Source organism: Aphanomyces invadans, assembly GCF_000520115.1.
Source record: "Aphanomyces invadans strain NJM9701 unplaced genomic scaffold supercont1.7, whole genome shotgun sequence".
Lineage (NCBI taxonomy): Eukaryota > Oomycota > Saprolegniomycetes > Saprolegniales > Verrucalvaceae > Aphanomyces > Aphanomyces invadans.
Window position 1 is genome coordinate 860965 of NW_008580152.1, and position 17635 is coordinate 878599.

The 17635-nt window shown below is 54.9% G+C and overlaps 7 protein-coding genes across 11 annotated transcripts; 6 read left to right on the top strand and 1 right to left on the bottom strand.

The window, feature by feature from the left end:
- Positions 1–640: 640 nt before the first annotated feature.
- Positions 641–1827, top strand: H310_04467. 2 transcript variants are annotated; one of them, XM_008868838.1, is made up of 2 exons: positions 641–1077; positions 1132–1827. In XM_008868838.1, the coding sequence occupies exons 1-2, from the start codon at positions 654–656 to the stop codon at positions 1710–1712; spliced, it is 1005 nt and encodes a 334-aa protein (XP_008867060.1). In that variant the 5' UTR covers positions 641–653; the 3' UTR covers positions 1713–1827. The 2 variants fall into 2 exon arrangements, with proteins under 2 accessions (XP_008867060.1, XP_008867059.1); XM_008868837.1 differs by having other exon boundaries at positions 641–1827.
- Positions 1569–3207, bottom strand: H310_04468 (hypothetical protein). Its single transcript, XM_008868839.1, has 2 exons — positions 2231–3207; positions 1569–2176 (listed from the first exon to the last, which is right to left on the bottom strand). The coding sequence occupies exons 1-2, from the start codon at positions 3160–3162 to the stop codon at positions 1900–1902; spliced, it is 1209 nt and encodes a 402-aa protein (XP_008867061.1). The 5' UTR covers positions 3163–3207; the 3' UTR covers positions 1569–1899.
- A 238-nt stretch (positions 3208–3445) lies between these two features.
- On the top strand, positions 3446–6148 carry H310_04469 (hypothetical protein). Of its 4 annotated transcripts, XM_008868841.1 has the most exons (7): positions 3446–3751; positions 3805–3900; positions 3948–4462; positions 4724–5345; positions 5400–5585; positions 5630–5848; positions 5894–6148. In XM_008868841.1, exons 1-7 carry the CDS (start codon positions 3497–3499, stop codon positions 6026–6028), a joined length of 2028 nt encoding a protein of 675 aa, XP_008867063.1. In that variant the 5' UTR covers positions 3446–3496; the 3' UTR covers positions 6029–6148. The 4 variants fall into 4 exon arrangements, with proteins under 4 accessions (XP_008867063.1, XP_008867062.1, XP_008867065.1 ...); XM_008868840.1 differs by having other exon boundaries at positions 5630–6148; XM_008868843.1 differs by lacking the exons at positions 3446–3751; positions 3805–3900 and having other exon boundaries at positions 3901–4462.
- A 1097-nt stretch (positions 6149–7245) lies between these two features.
- On the top strand, positions 7246–9090 carry H310_04470 (hypothetical protein; the record flags this gene model as incomplete). Its single annotated transcript, XM_008868844.1, has 7 exons — positions 7246–7602; positions 7648–8005; positions 8071–8153; positions 8247–8435; positions 8488–8574; positions 8628–8762; positions 8810–9090. The coding sequence occupies 7 exons, from the start codon at positions 7246–7248 to the stop codon at positions 9065–9067; spliced, it is 1467 nt and encodes a 488-aa protein (XP_008867066.1). The 3' UTR covers positions 9068–9090.
- Positions 9091–9212: 122 nt separating this feature from the next.
- H310_04471 (hypothetical protein) lies at positions 9213–10250 on the top strand. Its single transcript, XM_008868845.1, has one exon. The coding sequence runs from the start codon at positions 9261–9263 to the stop codon at positions 10119–10121; it is 861 nt and encodes a 286-aa protein (XP_008867067.1). The 5' UTR covers positions 9213–9260; the 3' UTR covers positions 10122–10250.
- Positions 10251–10673: 423 nt separating this feature from the next.
- H310_04472 (hypothetical protein) lies at positions 10674–12511 on the top strand. The gene is made up of 2 exons (XM_008868846.1): positions 10674–10793; positions 10842–12511. The coding sequence occupies exons 1-2, from the start codon at positions 10686–10688 to the stop codon at positions 12450–12452; spliced, it is 1719 nt and encodes a 572-aa protein (XP_008867068.1). The 5' UTR covers positions 10674–10685; the 3' UTR covers positions 12453–12511.
- Positions 12512–12757: 246 nt separating this feature from the next.
- On the top strand, positions 12758–15918 carry H310_04473 (hypothetical protein). Its single transcript, XM_008868847.1, has 5 exons — positions 12758–13799; positions 13914–14819; positions 14878–15324; positions 15388–15555; positions 15600–15918. The coding sequence occupies exons 1-5, from the start codon at positions 13068–13070 to the stop codon at positions 15807–15809; spliced, it is 2463 nt and encodes an 820-aa protein (XP_008867069.1). The 5' UTR covers positions 12758–13067; the 3' UTR covers positions 15810–15918.
- Positions 15919–17635: the final 1717 nt, after the last annotated feature.

The following is a 17635-nucleotide window of genomic DNA, read 5'->3' on the forward strand; positions in this document are numbered from 1 at the left end:
CATCAACGAGAGGCCACGACCAAAACAGCTTCGATTTCTTTCCAGTCGAGTGGACGAGAAGAGCTTGCGGTTCGGTGGCAAGAAGCCGAGGTATCGTTGCGTAATGCGGGCGGAATCCATACAGTTGATGGCTCTGGACACGAGGACCTCTTGCGTGTCTACCCGCAATGCTTGGCGCCAATGCTTGAGATTTGGGGGAACTCCGATTTGACTCGATAAAATTCAATCTATTTCAACCAATGAAATCAATTGGTTGTCGAGGCAGGAGATGGGCTCTTCCGTCGCAAGTGGCCAGCACAACGCGAGATTCGCCCTGGACACGTCGGAAGATGGCACGTTAAAACAGCCACCACGCGCGCTGCGGCACTAGCACTCGGTCTTTCAAGCGAGAGATTGATGTACCTAGACACTCCGTCTGGTGCTGAATCACGTCGTCATTGTGATGCGCCGTGCACTGATCAATGGGGGCGCTGTATGCAATGCAGCATAAAACGATAAATATTGTTTAAACCAATTTTTTTGAATCAATAGTTTGGTTGATTCACCAATCCCGTGTATTCAACCTACGATAGGTCACATAACACGCATAAAACGGCTTCTTCCAACAGAATCGCAAGTTGGTCGACAAATCTCATCGTGACTGCCTGTGACAGATGATGACACGGGCATCCCAACTGCCGCCGGCGGCGGCGGCGCGACGTCGAAATGACGAAGACCTGGGCATGCCAATCATGGACGGCACCAGTTACATGCTCAACCCCAACGAACCACCGTCTCCCCATGCCACGCCGGACTCTGACCTCTCCGGCTGGCTCTGGATGCGTAGCTCCCTGCTCGGTCGATGGCGGCACCGATACTTCAGCTTTACCCAAGGGGTGCTCAGCTACTATGAATCCTTTCCGTCGGAAGAATTCATCAAGCAACAGACGTTGTCGTCGAACAGCGCGTCCCCAGCCCATCATCTCATCCAACACGCCACGGCCCTGGGAACTGGGGCTCAACCTCGTGGTGTCCTTCGTGTCGCGCACATCGAAGAAATCAACAACAAGCTCGGGTTCAAGGTGTTTGCCACGAGTGGTAAAGTGATCGAGATCCGCGCCCCTCGCTCGGATATCCGACAGACTTGGCTAGCTGCGCTGCGGGCCACGGCCTTCACTCGATCTCGCTCGTGGTCAGCGTCGAACCACGAACACCACCAAGACTTCCTCTCGCCATCGAGCAAAGCTGCGAGCGCTGGAATTATGCGATCCACCGATCCTCTCAACGATTGTAGTGTCGCCCGAGACACGTTGCGCGTCGATAAATGTGGCTGGCTCCTCAAGCGCTCAGACATTCTGCGCCGATGGAATCGATACTACTTTGTCTTGCAAGACCGCATGCTGTCGTACTACATGACTGACAGGCCGTACGACGTCCCTCGCCGTCGCGGGTACATCCAAGGAGTTCGCCGAGACACCAAGCGCACCGACACTCTCGTCGTGTCGTTGAGCGCCGGCAATGAACTGCACCTGCGGCTGCCGACTCGGTCCGCCGAAACCTTGAGTGGCTGGTTCGACAAGCTTGTGGTGACGGCCATGCTACAGCGACCACATACGACCGGTAGCCTTCCGCCCATTGACGATTCAGGGAGAGACCTTCTCGCCCTGAATGATCCGAAGCGCCACGCCAGCAACGACTCCACCGACGATAGCCTCGACCACTCTTTCATTTGAGGCCAACCCGTCTGTCTTATTCCTATTTAACTTGCTTCTCAATCGAATACGTCACGTGGTGTGTGCTGGCACTACATCCTGCCATGCGACCAGGGATATCTTCGCAGAGCTCATCACGGCAACTTGTCCAGCGCCATGGGGTGCATGCTCGTGTCGATCAACTCCACTCGAACGCATGTCTTTCCAGTTAAGCATCCTTGTCTTTTGCAGAGGCATGGCCTGCCACAACGGCAGCAAATGACGCTTTCAACGCGTCCTTGTCAAGGTGCAATCCAATCACGACGACTTGGGACGCACAGGACGAGTTCTTCTTGACCTTTGCCGCGACTTGATCGGTCGTGGGGGCGAGCGTGTACGTGTCGAGAACACACTGGAGGAGCCAGACGGTCCCATCTACGTCTAGAACAAGTCCTTTCATGCGAAAGATGCCCCGCTTCCAGTGCGAGTCGACCACGCCGTTCAGCCTGCATGCAGTGCCCATGAATTACAACTCCCTTCCCTTCTTTCATACCACGTACCAGTGGCCAAACGCGCCTAAGTTGAGCGGCGCCGTGGACGTCAGCACCACCGTGTCAAGATCTTTAGTGTGTTGAGACGCGATCACGCTGGCAAAGTTAAACCGACTTGCGTCAAACGTCCGAATATGCAGCAGGTCCGCGACCGCGAGCTGCGAGTGGTGGCACTCCACGAGCGTGGCGTCAGGGTTGATGGTTCGGATGTGTCGGGTGAGCGCGGCAACGTCCTCCTTCTGGCAGCTGTCGACCAAATCCATCTTGTTCAACGCAATCAAGTCAGCATACGCCAATTGCGAATGCATCTCGACCGGCCACATCGACTGCTGTGTCTCCAATTTCAGCAGCGACGCTGTATCAACAAGCGTGACGACTCCGTCCAGACGAAACCGACTCGCGCGAAGCTCCAAGAAAGTCTTCAGGATCGGGCCGGGGTCAGCGATCCCGGTCGTTTCCACGATAAGGTAGTCGAAGCTGTCTGTCGCCGCCTGCATCTCGAGCAACTGATCCAGGATCCGCTCGAGTTCGTTCGTTGTCGCCGTGGATGGCGCCGAGCAACACATGCACCCATTCTGCATGACGACGACGCCGTCGCGGGGGTGGTTTGCAATCAGTTCGTGGTCGATGCTCACCGCGCCCAGTTCGTTCTCCAATACCATAATCTTGAATCCGTGGTCCGGAGACGATAAGATTGAGTTGAGCAGCGTTGTCTTGCCCGAGCCCAAAAACCCCGTGAGAATGGTCACCGGAATGACCGGACCTGCGGTCGGCGAGGCATCTTGCGTCAACGTGGTCGTCTTTTGTGCAATGCGAGCCTCTTGCCGGAACTGCTTGAGCCACGCAATCGCGTTCGAGAGGGCTACGGACAGCACGAGGAAGATCGCCGCGTACAAAATGAGCTGCCATTGCGGCGTCGACTGTGACGACGTTGGCAACATGTCTTTGTGGGATTGTGTCAATGTGCAATGCAAGCCGTTAGAGATATATGCAATATTGTGAAGTATTGTGCATTATTTGATGTATCATTATTATTCCAGATGTGAAGATCAAAATGAAGATTTTTGCTTAAGAATGATAGAAAATTCGTTTATTTGTGTTGTGTTCAGCTCGAAGTAGTATATGCATATTGTCCTACATATTGCAAAAATGTGGATTTTGGAATTAAACTATTCTGAATATATTGGAATTTGTATGAAGCGCAGACGACGGACAGTAGCAATTTTTTTATTCCAGCGTCATCTCCCTGCGCCATCGTGGAACTTCGCCACCATCATGCGCAACGATGCCGTGATCTTGGTATATGCAGGCCAAAGTGGGAACAACAATGGGGGAAGCGGTGGAGGTGGCCAACCGCCTGGCCTCATGATACTCGGACGAGAAGAGCAGGAGTACCAAATGAACATGCAACGGAATCGCTTGCAACGGCTGCTCAGCACGACCATCTTCGTGTGCTTCTTTCTCCTCTTTCTGGACGGCAACACGCAACAAACGCGCATGCGCAATGCTGGCCCATCGATTGCCGACAAGGTTTGCAAATCATGTCTTTCCTGGCCCTTTGTCATGTGCCCTGTTTCGTGTAGTGGCCATTCACGGACAACGCGACGGAGCGCGCAACCCAGATCCGATATTTCCTGTCGCTACTCGACTCGGAGAGGCAGCTTCGTCATCCTGGACAAGTACTGCCTTGTCTGATCGCTGTCTCTCCTCATGCTTACACCTTCAGATCATTGTGGAAGACAACATCACCGGCGTATATAAAGGCGAATGGGTGACGATGTCGAAGACAGCCTATCAAGCCGAACAAGCAATGCATGAAGCGAATCGATCAGTGCATCCAGCGTACCGCCCGTACTATGGGAGTGGCGCAGCCTCGAACACGACCCACATCGCGGGGTCGGCGGACGTCGCGACCGTGTCCAACAGCGGCATTCTCTGGCTTATCTTGAGTGAAAAGCCGTCGCCTGTCAACGAAGTTAACAAAGATATCGCTTACGTCGTCGGGCAAGCCATCATGCACGACGAGATGCTCGCGATGACGATCCTGCCGGTCCAAGGCGTTTTCCTCCGTCGTGTCGGCCGCCTCACGCTGTTTGGAAACATTCCCGAATCCAGCGTCGACTTGGTATATCCGTCCTATACTGCCGCCGACACGAACAGCTCAACCATCGGCGGCCTCGACATTGATGACGACGAAGAAGACGAAATGCACTTCGAAGTTTCTCCGCCTCGATACAATCCGTACGTGACAAGATGCAGGCCGTGGTCGCTGCCGCTTCGTCGGATCTTTTGCATATTCCATAGCCTTTGCTTGGTCGATGCTTTGGGCTTGATCGTTTGGTTTGGAATCGTGCTGCCCCACCGACTCCGCTGAACTCGTGCGCCATGGGTCTCGTCCAAAGCGTTCGACTCGTTCCTTCGAAACGATAATGCTCCGATGCAGTCTAGCGTGCTCCTTGGTTCTCTTGTCGAGCCCTCCTGATGCCAATTGTGCCCCTGTAGGTTCACTGGCTCGAACCAGCGACTGCGCACGGGGGGCGGCTTCCCGACCCAGCGCGAGCAGTGCGTGTACACGCTCGACTTCGAAGTGGACCGAAATTTGATCAAACCGGGCGACGTCAACTCGGTGGGCGCTGTGTCCGGGATCGCCGGTAGTGACGTGTGTGGTCTCTACTGGCGTGCCAACGCGACGTTTGTCGAAGAAAACTTCAACACGTTTTACACGAAAGCGAGTGGTTACGCCATCATGATGGCATTGCTGTGCCTCGCACAAATCTACTTATTGCTCAAGCAACTGCAAGTGAGCAGCACCCAGGCGGCAGCGGCCAAGGTGAGCCTGGTCACAGTTGGGGCCCAAGCAGTCGTCGACTCGTACTTGTGCTTGCTGCACTTGACGACAGGCATTGTGGCCCAGCACATCTTTACGCTGTTCGCGACCGTGTCATTCTTCCAGCTCATCATATTTTCCATCTTCGAAATGCGCTTCCTCCTCTTGATCTGGAAGGCACGACGGCCCCAGCAGTTTACGGAAGGCTGGAACGTGATGCGACGAGAGCTCACGACGCTGTACTCGAGATTTTACATTTCGTTGCTGGTGGGGCTATGCGTGATCTACTACGGCTGGGTACGTTGCCCTCGACCACCGACATGGCTGCTAATGCGAGAGATCGTGGACTAGCCATGGATGCAAGTGCTCGTTGTGATTGCGTCGTCGTTCTGGGTGCCGCAGATCGTCCATAACGTCCACCGTGAAGTGCGGAATCCACTGGACAATGGCTACGTAGTCGGGATGTCGATGACGCGGCTCTTCTTGCCTTTGTACTTGTATGGGTGCCCGAACAACTTTCTCACGGCCATGCCGATCGTACGTGGACGCTGGATGTGTCGGTCGAGCTCAATCATGTTTAGTTTCCGCTGCAATACCATCCCCACCTGTGCGTGGGGCTCGTCGTGTGGATGACAGCCCAAGTAGCTGTGCTTTTTCTTCAGCGATACTGGGGCCCTCGGTTCTTTGTCCCGGCCATGTTTTTGCCAGTCAAGTACAACTACGAACGGCGCATGGACCCTGACCAGTTGTCGCTTCTCCGCGTGAACCAAGGCGACGAACTAGACTGTGTCATTTGCATGGTGCGTGCGGCGCGTGTTGAGGACCATGGGCTGACCCATGCGCAGGTGGAGCTCGATATGGAAGCCCGTGACTACATGATAGCTCCATGTGATCACGTGTTCCATCGCCCGTGCTTGCAAGAATGGATGCAAGTCAAAATGGAGTGCCCCACCTGTCGGAGCGTGCTGCCAGAACCGTAGCGGGTCCCCCACCAGCCAGCTTATCATTTACTATATACACTGGAAACTACACCACGCCATCTTGGCACACACCGAGATGACGATCGCAGTCGGAGGGCAGCGCCACGATGTGCGACGACCGGGCCGAGGCGTCGAGTACCCCTTGCTTGAGATCGACGGACGCGTGTTCATGACGAACACCGACAGAAGTCCATTGACCTGGTTTGTGTAAACTTGAAAAATCGACAGAAACATCCACACACTCTCGTACGCAACAAACACTTGCTCCCTCCGCGTGATATCCAAGTGGTATTGCACGATGGCATTACGCGAGTGCAGTGCCTGGCACGGCTCGTGATGTGTCGAGTCACATCCCATCCCGCACATGACGAGCGGCACGTCGTCGGCCAGCGGTTGGACTTGATCGCCCGAAACGCGACATCGTCGTTCACGCTCTCTGGCATGACCACGTCCATGGAGCTTTCTTCGCAATTGTACGTCCGTTTGTGTTTCATGGAGCGTCGACGGGTCGTGCGCTCGGTCTTTGTTTTGTTCGAAGAGTGCAAGTCCGAGGGATGAGTGATCTCGCGGGTTATCCCCCGCCCGTCTTGGGTCGGGAGCACCGCTATCGGCACAGGGACGTCGTGAATGGTCACCGCGGCGACCTAGACAGACTTGATCATGGCATGCATGGAATTTGGCGAATTGAGAAAAGGAGCTGGCAAGTCTTGGCGACAGGGTAGCGCCAACGTTGTTGGGAATACGATGTATTCGTGCTTGCGAATAACATCGAGTTTGCGAGCCCCACGACACCAACCATCGCAAAGATCCATGTTTGCAGCGGAGCCCAACCGCTCGTGCTAGTCCATCGCTTGACCCAAGTGACAGGCCAACCTCCACAAAACGCTTGTTTTGTACTCCGATCAAAGCACACATCGTTTTCCGACGCCAACTGTACCTTGCGAGATTACTTGGTTTGGCGCATCGGAAGACGTCGGTTAGGATACCATCGCTTTCCATCAGCTGTAGCTCAGATACTGCAGCCCCTGCTCGACCCTCGCAGTTGCTCGATCCTGTAAAGGTGCCTTGATATGCGCTATATCTGCCCAAGAGTGAATGCCGCCCTTGGTTCCATCAGGAGGATGTCGACAACCAGCCGCCCACATTCAAACATTGCCGTTTCAGTTCCCGGAAAATGGAAATTTATCCGGATCCCTCCATCTTGATGCTTGAACACGATGGCGGCAGTCCAGCGGTCAAGCGCGTATGCGCATGTCCTGCGGCGGTCTCTTGGGGAGGTTTCGCCACGCGAGTACATTGAGGATGTGTACGCGGAAGGTTCAAGGCAGTTGAAGGTCAACCAGAAGAAAGTGATTCACCGACAAGGCATGAACGTGTGGCACATGGATCTAGATCCGGTCGAGAATCAATATCTGCTCGTGGGGGCGGGCACCGGTGCCCTACGCATTTTTGACCTGTCCATCTTCGACACGATTCCACTTCCTGAGGATTCCAGCTCGATTAAACCGATGTGTACCGTCAAGCCATTGAAGCGACCCCGAGACGTACGAACGTTCGATGCTGCGCAGACGCAGGTAACGCGCACGACGAGGAATTCGTCCGTCATCCAAGTCTCTTAGAACCTGCCTGGACATGCGGCTGGGATTACCGCTGTGCAATGGTACCCTGTGGACAATGGAATGTTCATCACTGGGTCCCAAGACACCACAGTCAAGCTGTGGGATGCGAATGAAATGGACGTCGCGAGCGCGTTTTGTCTCCACGACGTTGTTCATGCCGCGTGCTTTTCTCCTTGCGGATCCACATTACTTGCTGTCGGCACGGACCACGCGGACGTCCGACTGTGCGACGTAGCCATTGGCGCCAGCACCCACCGCCTTCTCGGCCATCGCGCCGCCGTTCGTTGTATTGCGTGGTCCCTCTCAGACGAGTTTCACTTGGCGACGGGTGCAGCCGACGGGTCCATTCGGTTGTGGGGTGCGTGCCGATCTTGAGTGTTTTTTTCACAAGCAGGATGCTGCCATGTTCGTCGCCATCTCTAGACATTCGGAGGTCGGGCGCGTCGGCGTGCTTGATGGTCCTCAACCAAGATGGTCTTCCAGATATTCCCCGCCACGAAGCAGCGGTGTGTATCTGTGCCCTGTACTCATGACTACCACCTGTCCTCCACGATTTGACTGCGCATGCTTCCAAGGCACTGAATGAAACGAGTTGGTAGGTACGCGTCCCGAAACGCCCCCGACACAACGACCCCCATCATTGCAGCGCAGAGAACCATGGCACCAGCGCCCAAGCACACACTCAGGCAATTCAGTCGCTCCGATATACACCGGACGGTCGTTGCTTAGTCAGTTCCGGTGGGGACAACTGCATGCGGCTTTGGAACGCGTCGACGGGAGTCCACTTGGTGAAGATGCAGGCACTCCATGGTCTCCATCGTGCTGACGCGACCTGCCTAGTTTCATAACTATGGTTTGATCCAGTGCAAGGGTCCTCGCCCTGTGACTATTGGCCTTGTTCAAGAAGGCGGCAGCGATTCCACCATGGTACGTGGCGCATCGAGTGGTGGACAACGGGCACTCACGCACGTGACTCGCAGGTATACCATCCTGTCGGGTCGAACGGATCCGTCGTGTCGCACCTGCTGCATGGAGTTAACCACAGCACACCCTGTACCAAGCTCACAGCGCACTACAGTCGCGTGACGAGCTGCATCTATCGACCCACGACGAGAGTGCGCACACTGAGCATGAAGCAGTCCTGACTCAACGCACTGTGTAGGAATTAATCACGGGTGGCGAAGACGGACTCATCATGTTGTGGACACCACCAGACATCAAAGTCGACCCAAGACATGGACGACACGACCATGAAGAGTCACTGCCGTCGCCACGGTCCACGACCGCTGCCCAAGACGAGGATGCATGGAGCGACGACGATCGCGCGGCAGACGGGGGCGGTGATGTGTTTGTTCCGCCGATTCTCCAACGTTCTGACACAGACGGTGGTTTCGCGTCGGCCGGTGAATTTCGCATTTAATTGTAGGTGCAGCACAACACAGATTAAGGATTTATATTCATTTATTGTGAACCTAGTCATAATTCAAGTGTATTGTCGTGCAGTATCAGGGAGATTTTGGTAGATACAGGAGAAGTAGGGATATAGAAAGGTTAATAATTGAGACGCGTTACAGGATTTTGTGACGGGATCTGACCCACGAACGCAATTGGATATGGACCGGCAGCAGCAAGTCCGCATCCACGTGAAGCGGGTGGTGGACATCCCGCCAGACATGGGGATCCTTGGCTCGTGTTCTTGTGACCCGTACGTTGTCATGGAGCTGCGTGGCGTCCACAAAACCCCGCGGCCGTACGTGACCAAGGTCGTTCCATTCACGGTGAACCCAACGTGGACGGGAGAAGTGTATGTTGTGACGATGTCCGAGACGGAGCGCGAGCGGTGCATTCTGCGCGTGTCTGTGTTTGACCACAATGACGTTATCCCCGACGAGCTGGTCGGTGAGGCGCACATCCACTTGGGTGACATTCCCATTGGCATCCACCTTCCCCAGTGCACGACGCACACGTTTCCTGTCATCACATCCGCCAGTCGACGCCGTCGCCGACCGTCGCCAGTGCACTCTGCCCACATTGAACTTGCCTTTGACATCATCACACTGTCTTCGAAAGACAAGGATGCAACGATCCAGTTGGAGGTTTGGGAGCACCAGCGCTTCTCCATCGTCCGCCGCGAATGGTCCAAAGAGTATTTGGACTTGCCGCCCGCAGACCCATACCCGTGGACGAAATGCTCTGATGACCATACACAGGACCCTACCACAGCCATCGGCGGCTTTCACATGGCCGATACCACCGCTCCAATCCCCCCTGGCTTTGTGTCCCACGTCGGGTGGGTGTACGACATCCGGCTCGGCGATGAGAATGGATGGCAGTACGCTCGATCGTTCAAGGGACCTTGGCACCGTCGAGACAGCGCGACCATGCACGTACGCAAACGGCTGTGGATCAATTCGTGCACGAAGGCCCCCAAGGTGGACGCCGACAAGGGGCTGCAACAGGCAGACAGTTCGTGATAGAACCAGCTTTCAACGACGTAGCAGTCTTGAAGAGAGTGTACTAGCCACACAATAATCTCCGTCCATGTGAGAAATGAACCTTCTTCAGCCATGCCACCAGGTTCTCTTGACTTAAATCGTGCATGCCTCGAAGGGCAACGTTGGCGACGGTGGTGAGCGACGTGCTCACCTAAGTCCTCAAACAACGCTTTCACCACCGCTCACACTTGCAGCACAGCATATACACGGCATCTTTTCACGCTAGACTCCGTTCAACGGATCCAGAGTACGTTGTGCACCTAGCAAAGGGCACGGTCGGCAGCGATACGGCGGATGGTTTGTACTCGCAAGCCAGTCTGGCTTCACATAAAAATGGCCCCCTTCTTGTGAAGCGGTCCACCCCAGCGTCGGGCACTGCTTTGGTTGGTTGCCGCATCGCTGCTTGCGCAGGTTCCCTTGCAAGTGTGCCTGGTCATCTTCGTAGATGCGCCAACTCATCGAAGAGCAAAATCCGAGGATACCCGGATACGCGACCTGAATTATCCGGTCATTCACGACATTTTGAAAATTCGAATTGCCGTGATGCGCAAGGCCGACGGCGCGTTCGAACTGGTGGGATGCACCAAAACGCGCTTGGACCAGGCCGAGCGCGACCGTATGGACCTGAAGATGGAAGTTGCTCATCTGAGGGTGAGTAGAACGCCATACAACTCAACAGCCCAACATTCACCATGTTAGGAGCGACTGCTGCAACGAATGGGGGGCGATACAACGGCACAGGAGTTGGAGGAAGAGAGCTTCATCATGAAGAAAGAGCTCGTGCAAATGGAACAAAGCTTAGTTGAACACCGAGAGATGCTACTCATAGCGAATGCAAAGCATGACAAGGCGTTGACAAATCTGCAAAAGATGGACGCGGCGTGGAAGGCCAGCGTGAATCGAATCCAAATTCTTCAAGCAGAACTCGAGTCCCGCGACAAACAGTTGGCCGAAGTTGACATGCTCAAAAAGATCCTCCGCGACCAGGAGTTTGCAATCCAGACTTTAGATGGTGAAAACAAACAGCTTCGACGGCAAGACACCGCAAAGGACACGTCCATTTTGGAGCTGGAAGGCACGATCCGTCGCATGCAAGTGGAATTCGAAGAAGTGAATCATCAACTTACCACAAAGGCAGGCATGAGCAAGGATGCACAGCGCGAAGCGGAAGGTGAGCTGCAGGTGATGGTCGAAAAGTCTGCGCGACTTCAAGGCGAAGTCAATGCGCTGCACGAAGAAATGCGAAGTGTCAACGCACGATCGAGGGAAGTCGAGTCGGCATCGACACTTCTCAAGTCCAAGCTATTGCAACTTACGGAAGAGCACGCAACGTTACAGATCCACATGGCGGCGAGCAAGACCGAGATCGAGCGGCATGTGTCCGAGACGACGTTCCTCAAAGCCGAGATCACTCGGCTCCAGGCCGAGCTCAACGCGAAGGACCACGAACTGCTGCAGCACCAGAAGGTCCATTTGGATGCTGAATCGACCATCCTGGACACGAAGAAGAAGATTCAGCTCGACCAACAGATGCGGGAACTTCAAACCCGACGGATGGAGCTCGACGTTGAGAAAAAGTGCAGGGACCAAGCCCACGAGTACGAACTCAGGTTGCAGCGGCAAGACACCATTTTGGAAGACACAAAACATCAATTGAGGTCGGTCGAGGCGTTGCATACCGAGCTGGTGCAGCTGCTGGGCGTTGACGATCCCACCAACCTTCGTGAAAAAGTCGTGGCAGTTCTCCAGGAATTGGCGCAAGTGCATGACAGGGTCGAAAAACAGCGGCACAAACTGGCGGTGGCCGAAAAGGCGGGAAGCGACCACCAGAAGCTGCAATACGCGTACACGGAATTGGAAGAAAAGTACAACAAAACTCGCTTGGCCATGGAACGCATTGTGAATCGAAAAACAAAAGTCGGTGGTGCAGCCACCCCGTCGTTGTCCGCTCCTCCACTGCTACCGATTGCAACAACTGCGACTGTGCATGCATCTCCAGCGCTTCATCCATCTCCTGAGACGTCTCACGTGGACGACGTAACACAGCCAGGGAGCAACCTGACGCCAGCGCTACTCAAGGAAAACACACCCACGCTTCCGTCTGCCGTGCCGACTGGTCATCCGCACTTGAGTATCAAGCCTGCGCCGTCGTTCACGCTCAAACGAAAAGTCCCGTCGTTCTCGACGACAAGAACAAGTGCAAAACTCGGACCTGGTCTTGCCGAGCTCAGGACAAGGGTCGCGGCTCAGCCACCCATCAAACACACCGTGGTCAAGTCAAGGTACATGCAGCCTCCCAAGTACTTGTAGCAGGATCAGCGCTCCTCCCGTGTCAAATCAATTTATACATATCTATCGACAATGACAAGGCGGGTCGGTGATCGCTGCGTCCTGGTCGGGATGTCGGCTCAAGACACACGGAGCCTATGCGCGATGGCTGCAACAGTGCCCTGTAGCTCTTGCGATGGCGTCGAAGCCTCTGCATGCGTGTGCACATGGCGCTGGACCTGACAATCCAAGAAGCGAGGTTGTATAGGTCGAACATGAAAGAAGCAGTTGTCTCCACTGCGATGTGTGCGATGTAGGCGTTCGTCGCCGCAGCTGCTTGAGTGGACACCTCGTGCGGCATGAAGTTGAAGCAAGTGCATGGACAAGAGTGATGCCAGAGGCCAACGACACTCCCTGAGAGGACGAATGTGTCCGAGATCACGATTTCAATCGGCGTTGCTACTTCGACCGAGTTGGTCCTTTCATAACAGGGGATATGATTACGAGCTCGAAATAGCTCGGTCGGCAGGATTTCGACTCTAATTTTAGGAGTCGTTTCGGCAAGCGGAGCAGAGCTCGCTTTGGTGGTCCGAAGGGACGCAGTCGTCGCGGCGTCCGCGCCTTCCTTCAGCGCGCGTGATTGTGGCGGTGGCCAACATGCCAGACGTCAAGTTTATACGGTTCACCCGGATCTCGCCGTCCATGGTCACGATGGCCGACACGATTCGATTCAAGTCGCACACGACCGTGAAAAACGTGGCGGTGATCCGGTACCACCCGCTCACGGCGCGGTTCGTGGGCCAGCCCAAGCTCGAGCAGCTGTACATGGAGAAGGCCGCCAAGGAGTGGTCGCCGCGATCGTTTCGCATCGTGTGTGTGTTTCTCCTGCTCTACTTCATGACGATCTCGCCCAACTTGTACAACCTCATTTCGCCCGACGACGTTGTCCGGGACAAGTCGAAAACGTACTTTTTGTACGTGTTCCCGGCCATGATTCCGATTCCGATCATGCTGTGGGTGTCTACACTCAAACGATTCAAGTCGCACTTTCACAACATTTACGCCGTGGTCGTGACGTGCTGGACCTTCTCCATCATCGGCGGCGGCATGTACTCGATGCTGCACGAGTGGAAGCTGTACGTCCAAGATGACGTGACCAAGCTCCTCAACTACACGCACTTTCTCAACGCAACCGACGTCTTTACGATCTCGCACGACGACGAAGCCTGGCCATATCCGTCGTACACTGGCACCGGCCGCGACATTCTGTTCGACTACATGGGTGACGTCCTCCTGCCCGCGGCCACGATGAACATCAACCTTCTCCGCATGGTGCTCGTGTCGATTTTCATTCCGCTCTTGCGCATTGGGTCCATGCAGTCCGCCGTGGTAAGCGCCTCGATCGACTGCACGCGTGTCGATGGATGTGCTTCCGACGGGCGGCGGGAAACCATCGTCCGCCCCTTTCGTCCTGTTCCTCAACTGACCGTGACGCGCATGTAGGTGAGCGTAGTCACAACGCTGGCGTACACGATCTTGACGGTGCTCGTGTACCCGACGACGTCCAACAAGTACTTCAACACGAACAAGATCTTGGTGTTTTGCTTTCCGCTGCTGTTTTCGATCATCATGTTGCTGCAGAACCGCGACATGGAGCGCATGCTCCGCGTCGAATTCTTGCAAATGCACGAGAAGGAGCAGGAAGCTGAGATTGCCAAGAAGCAGCGGGAAGTGTTTGCCGAAGAGAACAAGAACCTCAAGCAGGAACTCAAGAAGCAGCAGGACTACCTGGAGAACCCCATCGATCTCGAAAGCCCCGTGCACAAGATCATCTCGGACCTGAGGGCGCTCCAGGACGAGAGCAACTTTACCGACGCCCAGGCGTTCCGCATGGCAGCAATCGTGTCGGCGCTCAGCCGCCTCGACACGAATTTGTTCACGCCCGACATTTCGACTCAAATGGCCAACTCCGACTCGGAAGTCGACAAAGACACAAAGAACTGGGCGATTTCGGTGCTGGGCAAGAAAGAGTACAACCCGACAAGTCGGCTCTCGAACGCGGCCAACGTGATGGCGTCGGCCACCAACGCCGGTAGCGTCGGCGGCACGGGCAGCAACCACATCGATGTCCGTTCCAAGTCGAGGGACCACATCTATGGCGAAGCCGTCGTTGCACTCGAGCACATGCCCCATCTGGACACGGCGATGCTGGCGACAGTCGTCTCCACCGTGCAAAAGGAAGGCTGGAACACGGACGTGTTTACGCTCGACACGAACGGGCGGCCGCTCTTTGTGCTCGCGACCGCGCTCTTTGAGCACTACAACTTTTACGACGACGTCAAGGTCGATCGCATCGCGATGAAAAACTTTATGTACTGCATCGACAACGGCTACGTTGGCAACCCCTACGTACGTGCGCTTTGTTCGTGGCGCAGTGGAGCTCATGGGTCGACTTGATGTGATGTAGCACAACGTGTTTCACGCGGCAGACGTGATGAATTCGGTCAACTATTTGATCGCGCAGCTCCAGAACGGATACATTCGGTCGCTGTTGACCGTGAATGAGTTCTTTGCCGCCCTCGTCGCGGCCGCGATCCACGACTACAAACACCCTGGAAAGAGCAACAACTTTATGATCAAGGCGCGGCACCGCCTCGCTATGCAGTACCACGACAAATCGGTCCTGGAAAACATGCACCTGGCCGAGTCGTTCTTGCTCACGCAGGACAACCCGAACTGCGACATCTGGGCCCGCATGAAGGACAAGTCGTACCGCGAGATGCGCAAAGCCATCATTGAAATGGTGCTTGCCACCGACCTGAGCATGCACTTGCAGCTTGTCGGAAGCCTCAAATCGATGATCATCTCGGACGAAAAACACGACATCGCGAACGACCCGATGGTCCTCATGCGGGTGCGCCGCCTTCGCCAGCCATCCATTCAACTCGTGTGGCTGACGGAGCTGCCCACGTTCTAGGTCGTAGTCAAGTGTGGGGACATCGGGCATTCGGCCAAGTCGGTCAAGCTGCACGGTCTGTGGTCGTCGCTGATCGTGGAAGAGTTCTTTCTCCAAGGCGACGCCGAGCGGGACTCAGCGACCGAGGTGTCGCCGTTCATGGATCGGTGGGCTGAAAACAGCGCCAAGGTCGGGTCGCGATCCCTTGGCTCATTCGCTCACGGCTGTTGTAGAACCAAATCGGGTTCTTCGAGTTTATCGTGCTTCCGTTCTTCGACACGGTGTCGCAGGTCGTGTTCCAAGACAGCTTTCGACCAATCCACATGTCGACCAAGCGGAATTACGCGCTGTGGAAGGAAGCCGCATCGCGCAACATGACGTCGATTGCCGCCATCAGGGAAGACCTCTTTTCCGATGACAACGCGCCGGCCGAGACGTTGTGACCCCCCGCCTCCATAGTTTTCAGTTAGACGATTCCATATCAAACCAAAGTGCCAGTCCGTTGTCCCACGATGCCGACATGCGTCTTCGGCATCGTGATCGAGTTCTCAACCATCGTGTTCATGCCACCACGGAAGCTAAGGTCCTTGAGCGCGACGATTCAGATCTTGCGACGTGCACGACGAGTCCTCGTGGCGGACATGCGAGTCGGCAGTCATTCGTCTCTCGCACATCCATCATTCCCTTCGCACTTGGAGTCCCAGGTGCCGCTCGGTCTGCACTTCACTGACATGACCGGTGTCGTCTTCCGTCGATACACATGCAATGAAGATGGAAACCGGTACAGGACATCATGCCCAGGTTATGCTGGTAGTGCTCACAGCATGCAGGCAGGGACGACGGAGTTGCCGTGCGATCTACGACCACGTTGTTTTGCGGATCCCCTGATCGAAGCCGCCTCGCCCCCGAGCACACATCAGGGGACACCTGGAGACAACCCCACCGTCGATGGGGGTGACCCCATATCCGACATGTGGCCGGCCCCAAACGACCCCAATACACGCAGAAAATTGTATGAATTCGCTACATGCCAGTCGAGTCACTTGGCCGAGCCTTTGCCTCTGCAAGGCACTCTTGCGATCTCGTTGGGGCCATTGCCACTCGGCTGAGGGGACCCCGTGACCGCCCTGGCAAGTGCCGTTCGTGGTCGCGTCGGACGTTCAAGCAATGGAATTTCGCTTGTGTCGTCAAGATACAGCCTCAATACACACCTTTATAAACTATACAACCTCTGTCCCAGAATGATCTATGCATTTCACAAAAATGTATGGATTAAGCTCAATTTTTCGAATTTTGACACAAAAATTGAACCAAAGTAGTCAAAATGAAATGACGATTCGTACACAACAGCAAAACCCACTAACTGTAAAAGCATCGCAGCGGCCACAAATTTGATTTATTAGGAAACTTCAGCCAATCATACACTCTTGCATGCGTCAATAATAGCCAATCATTTCACCATAAGTTTCTACATCATCGCCTTCGGCTCCCGCAACATTCAAACTCGAATGCTGCGATCATGAAGAACTTGACTGACGATGAGCGTCTGTCCATTTGCCTCGACCTCGCCGCAAGGACCAAGAACGACAAGCTGGAGCACGGAGCAATCAACGAAGCCGCAGCGAAATTTGGCCGAAGCCGCCTAACCATTGCCTCGGTGTGGAAGAGGTTGCAGAAAACCAGCATCAAGGAAGGGCGCTGGACGCGATCAAGAGACACATAAAGTCCAAATCGGGCCGTCGCCAAGCACCCCATCGAAGACGTACAAGGCAATATACGTTCCGTGCCTTTCCGTCTCCGCCAGAACCTCCGAACACTTGCTGTCCACTCTGGTGTTTCGCGCTCGACCCTGTCAAGGCTCAAAGCAAAAAAACTGCTCCGTCCGACCTCCAACCGTTTGAAACCACACCTCTCCAAGGAGAAACAAGCTGCCCGACTCTCGTTTATGACCAATTGTTCGGTGCACGATGAGACGATTGCTGCGTACAAGTTTGCGACCATGTCCGATGTTGTTCACATCGACGAGAAGTGGTTTTACCTAGCTAAGGTTAACCAAAAAATATATCTTCTCCCTGACGAAACTGGTCCACTTCGTACAACACATAACAAGAGGTTTATTCCATAAGTTATGTTTCTAGTAGCAGTGGCAGAGCCACGCGCAAATGCGTTGGCAAGGGAAAAATTCGACGGCAAAATTGGCGTTTGGCCTTTTGTCGAGACTGTCCCAGCAGCTCGTACGAGTAAAAACCGACCTGCAGGGGCCCCAGTA

Coding starts and splice junctions, on each gene's coding strand:
- H310_04467 (XM_008868837.1), top strand. CDS start 654: ATGATGACACGGGCATCCCAACTGCCGCCGGCGGCGGCGGCGCGACGT.
- H310_04468 (XM_008868839.1), bottom strand. CDS start 3,162: ATGTTGCCAACGTCGTCACAGTCGACGCCGCAATGGCAGCTCATTTTG. Junction 2,177..2,230: donor TTAGGCGCGTTTGGCCACTG/GTACGTGGTATG, acceptor CACTGCATGCAG/GCTGAACGGCGTGGTCGACT.
- H310_04469 (XM_008868840.1), top strand. CDS start 3,497: ATGCGCAACGATGCCGTGATCTTGGTATATGCAGGCCAAAGTGGGAAC. Junction 3,752..3,804: donor GCCCATCGATTGCCGACAAG/GTTTGCAAATCA, acceptor TGTTTCGTGTAG/TGGCCATTCACGGACAACGC. Junction 3,901..3,947: donor AGCTTCGTCATCCTGGACAA/GTACTGCCTTGT, acceptor TTACACCTTCAG/ATCATTGTGGAAGACAACAT.
- H310_04471 (XM_008868845.1), top strand. CDS start 9,261: ATGGACCGGCAGCAGCAAGTCCGCATCCACGTGAAGCGGGTGGTGGAC.
- H310_04472 (XM_008868846.1), top strand. CDS start 10,686: ATGCGCAAGGCCGACGGCGCGTTCGAACTGGTGGGATGCACCAAAACG. Junction 10,794..10,841: donor TGGAAGTTGCTCATCTGAGG/GTGAGTAGAACG, acceptor TCACCATGTTAG/GAGCGACTGCTGCAACGAAT.
- H310_04473 (XM_008868847.1), top strand. CDS start 13,068: ATGCCAGACGTCAAGTTTATACGGTTCACCCGGATCTCGCCGTCCATG. Junction 13,800..13,913: donor GGTCCATGCAGTCCGCCGTG/GTAAGCGCCTCG, acceptor ACGCGCATGTAG/GTGAGCGTAGTCACAACGCT. Junction 15,325..15,387: donor ACCCGATGGTCCTCATGCGG/GTGCGCCGCCTT, acceptor CCCACGTTCTAG/GTCGTAGTCAAGTGTGGGGA.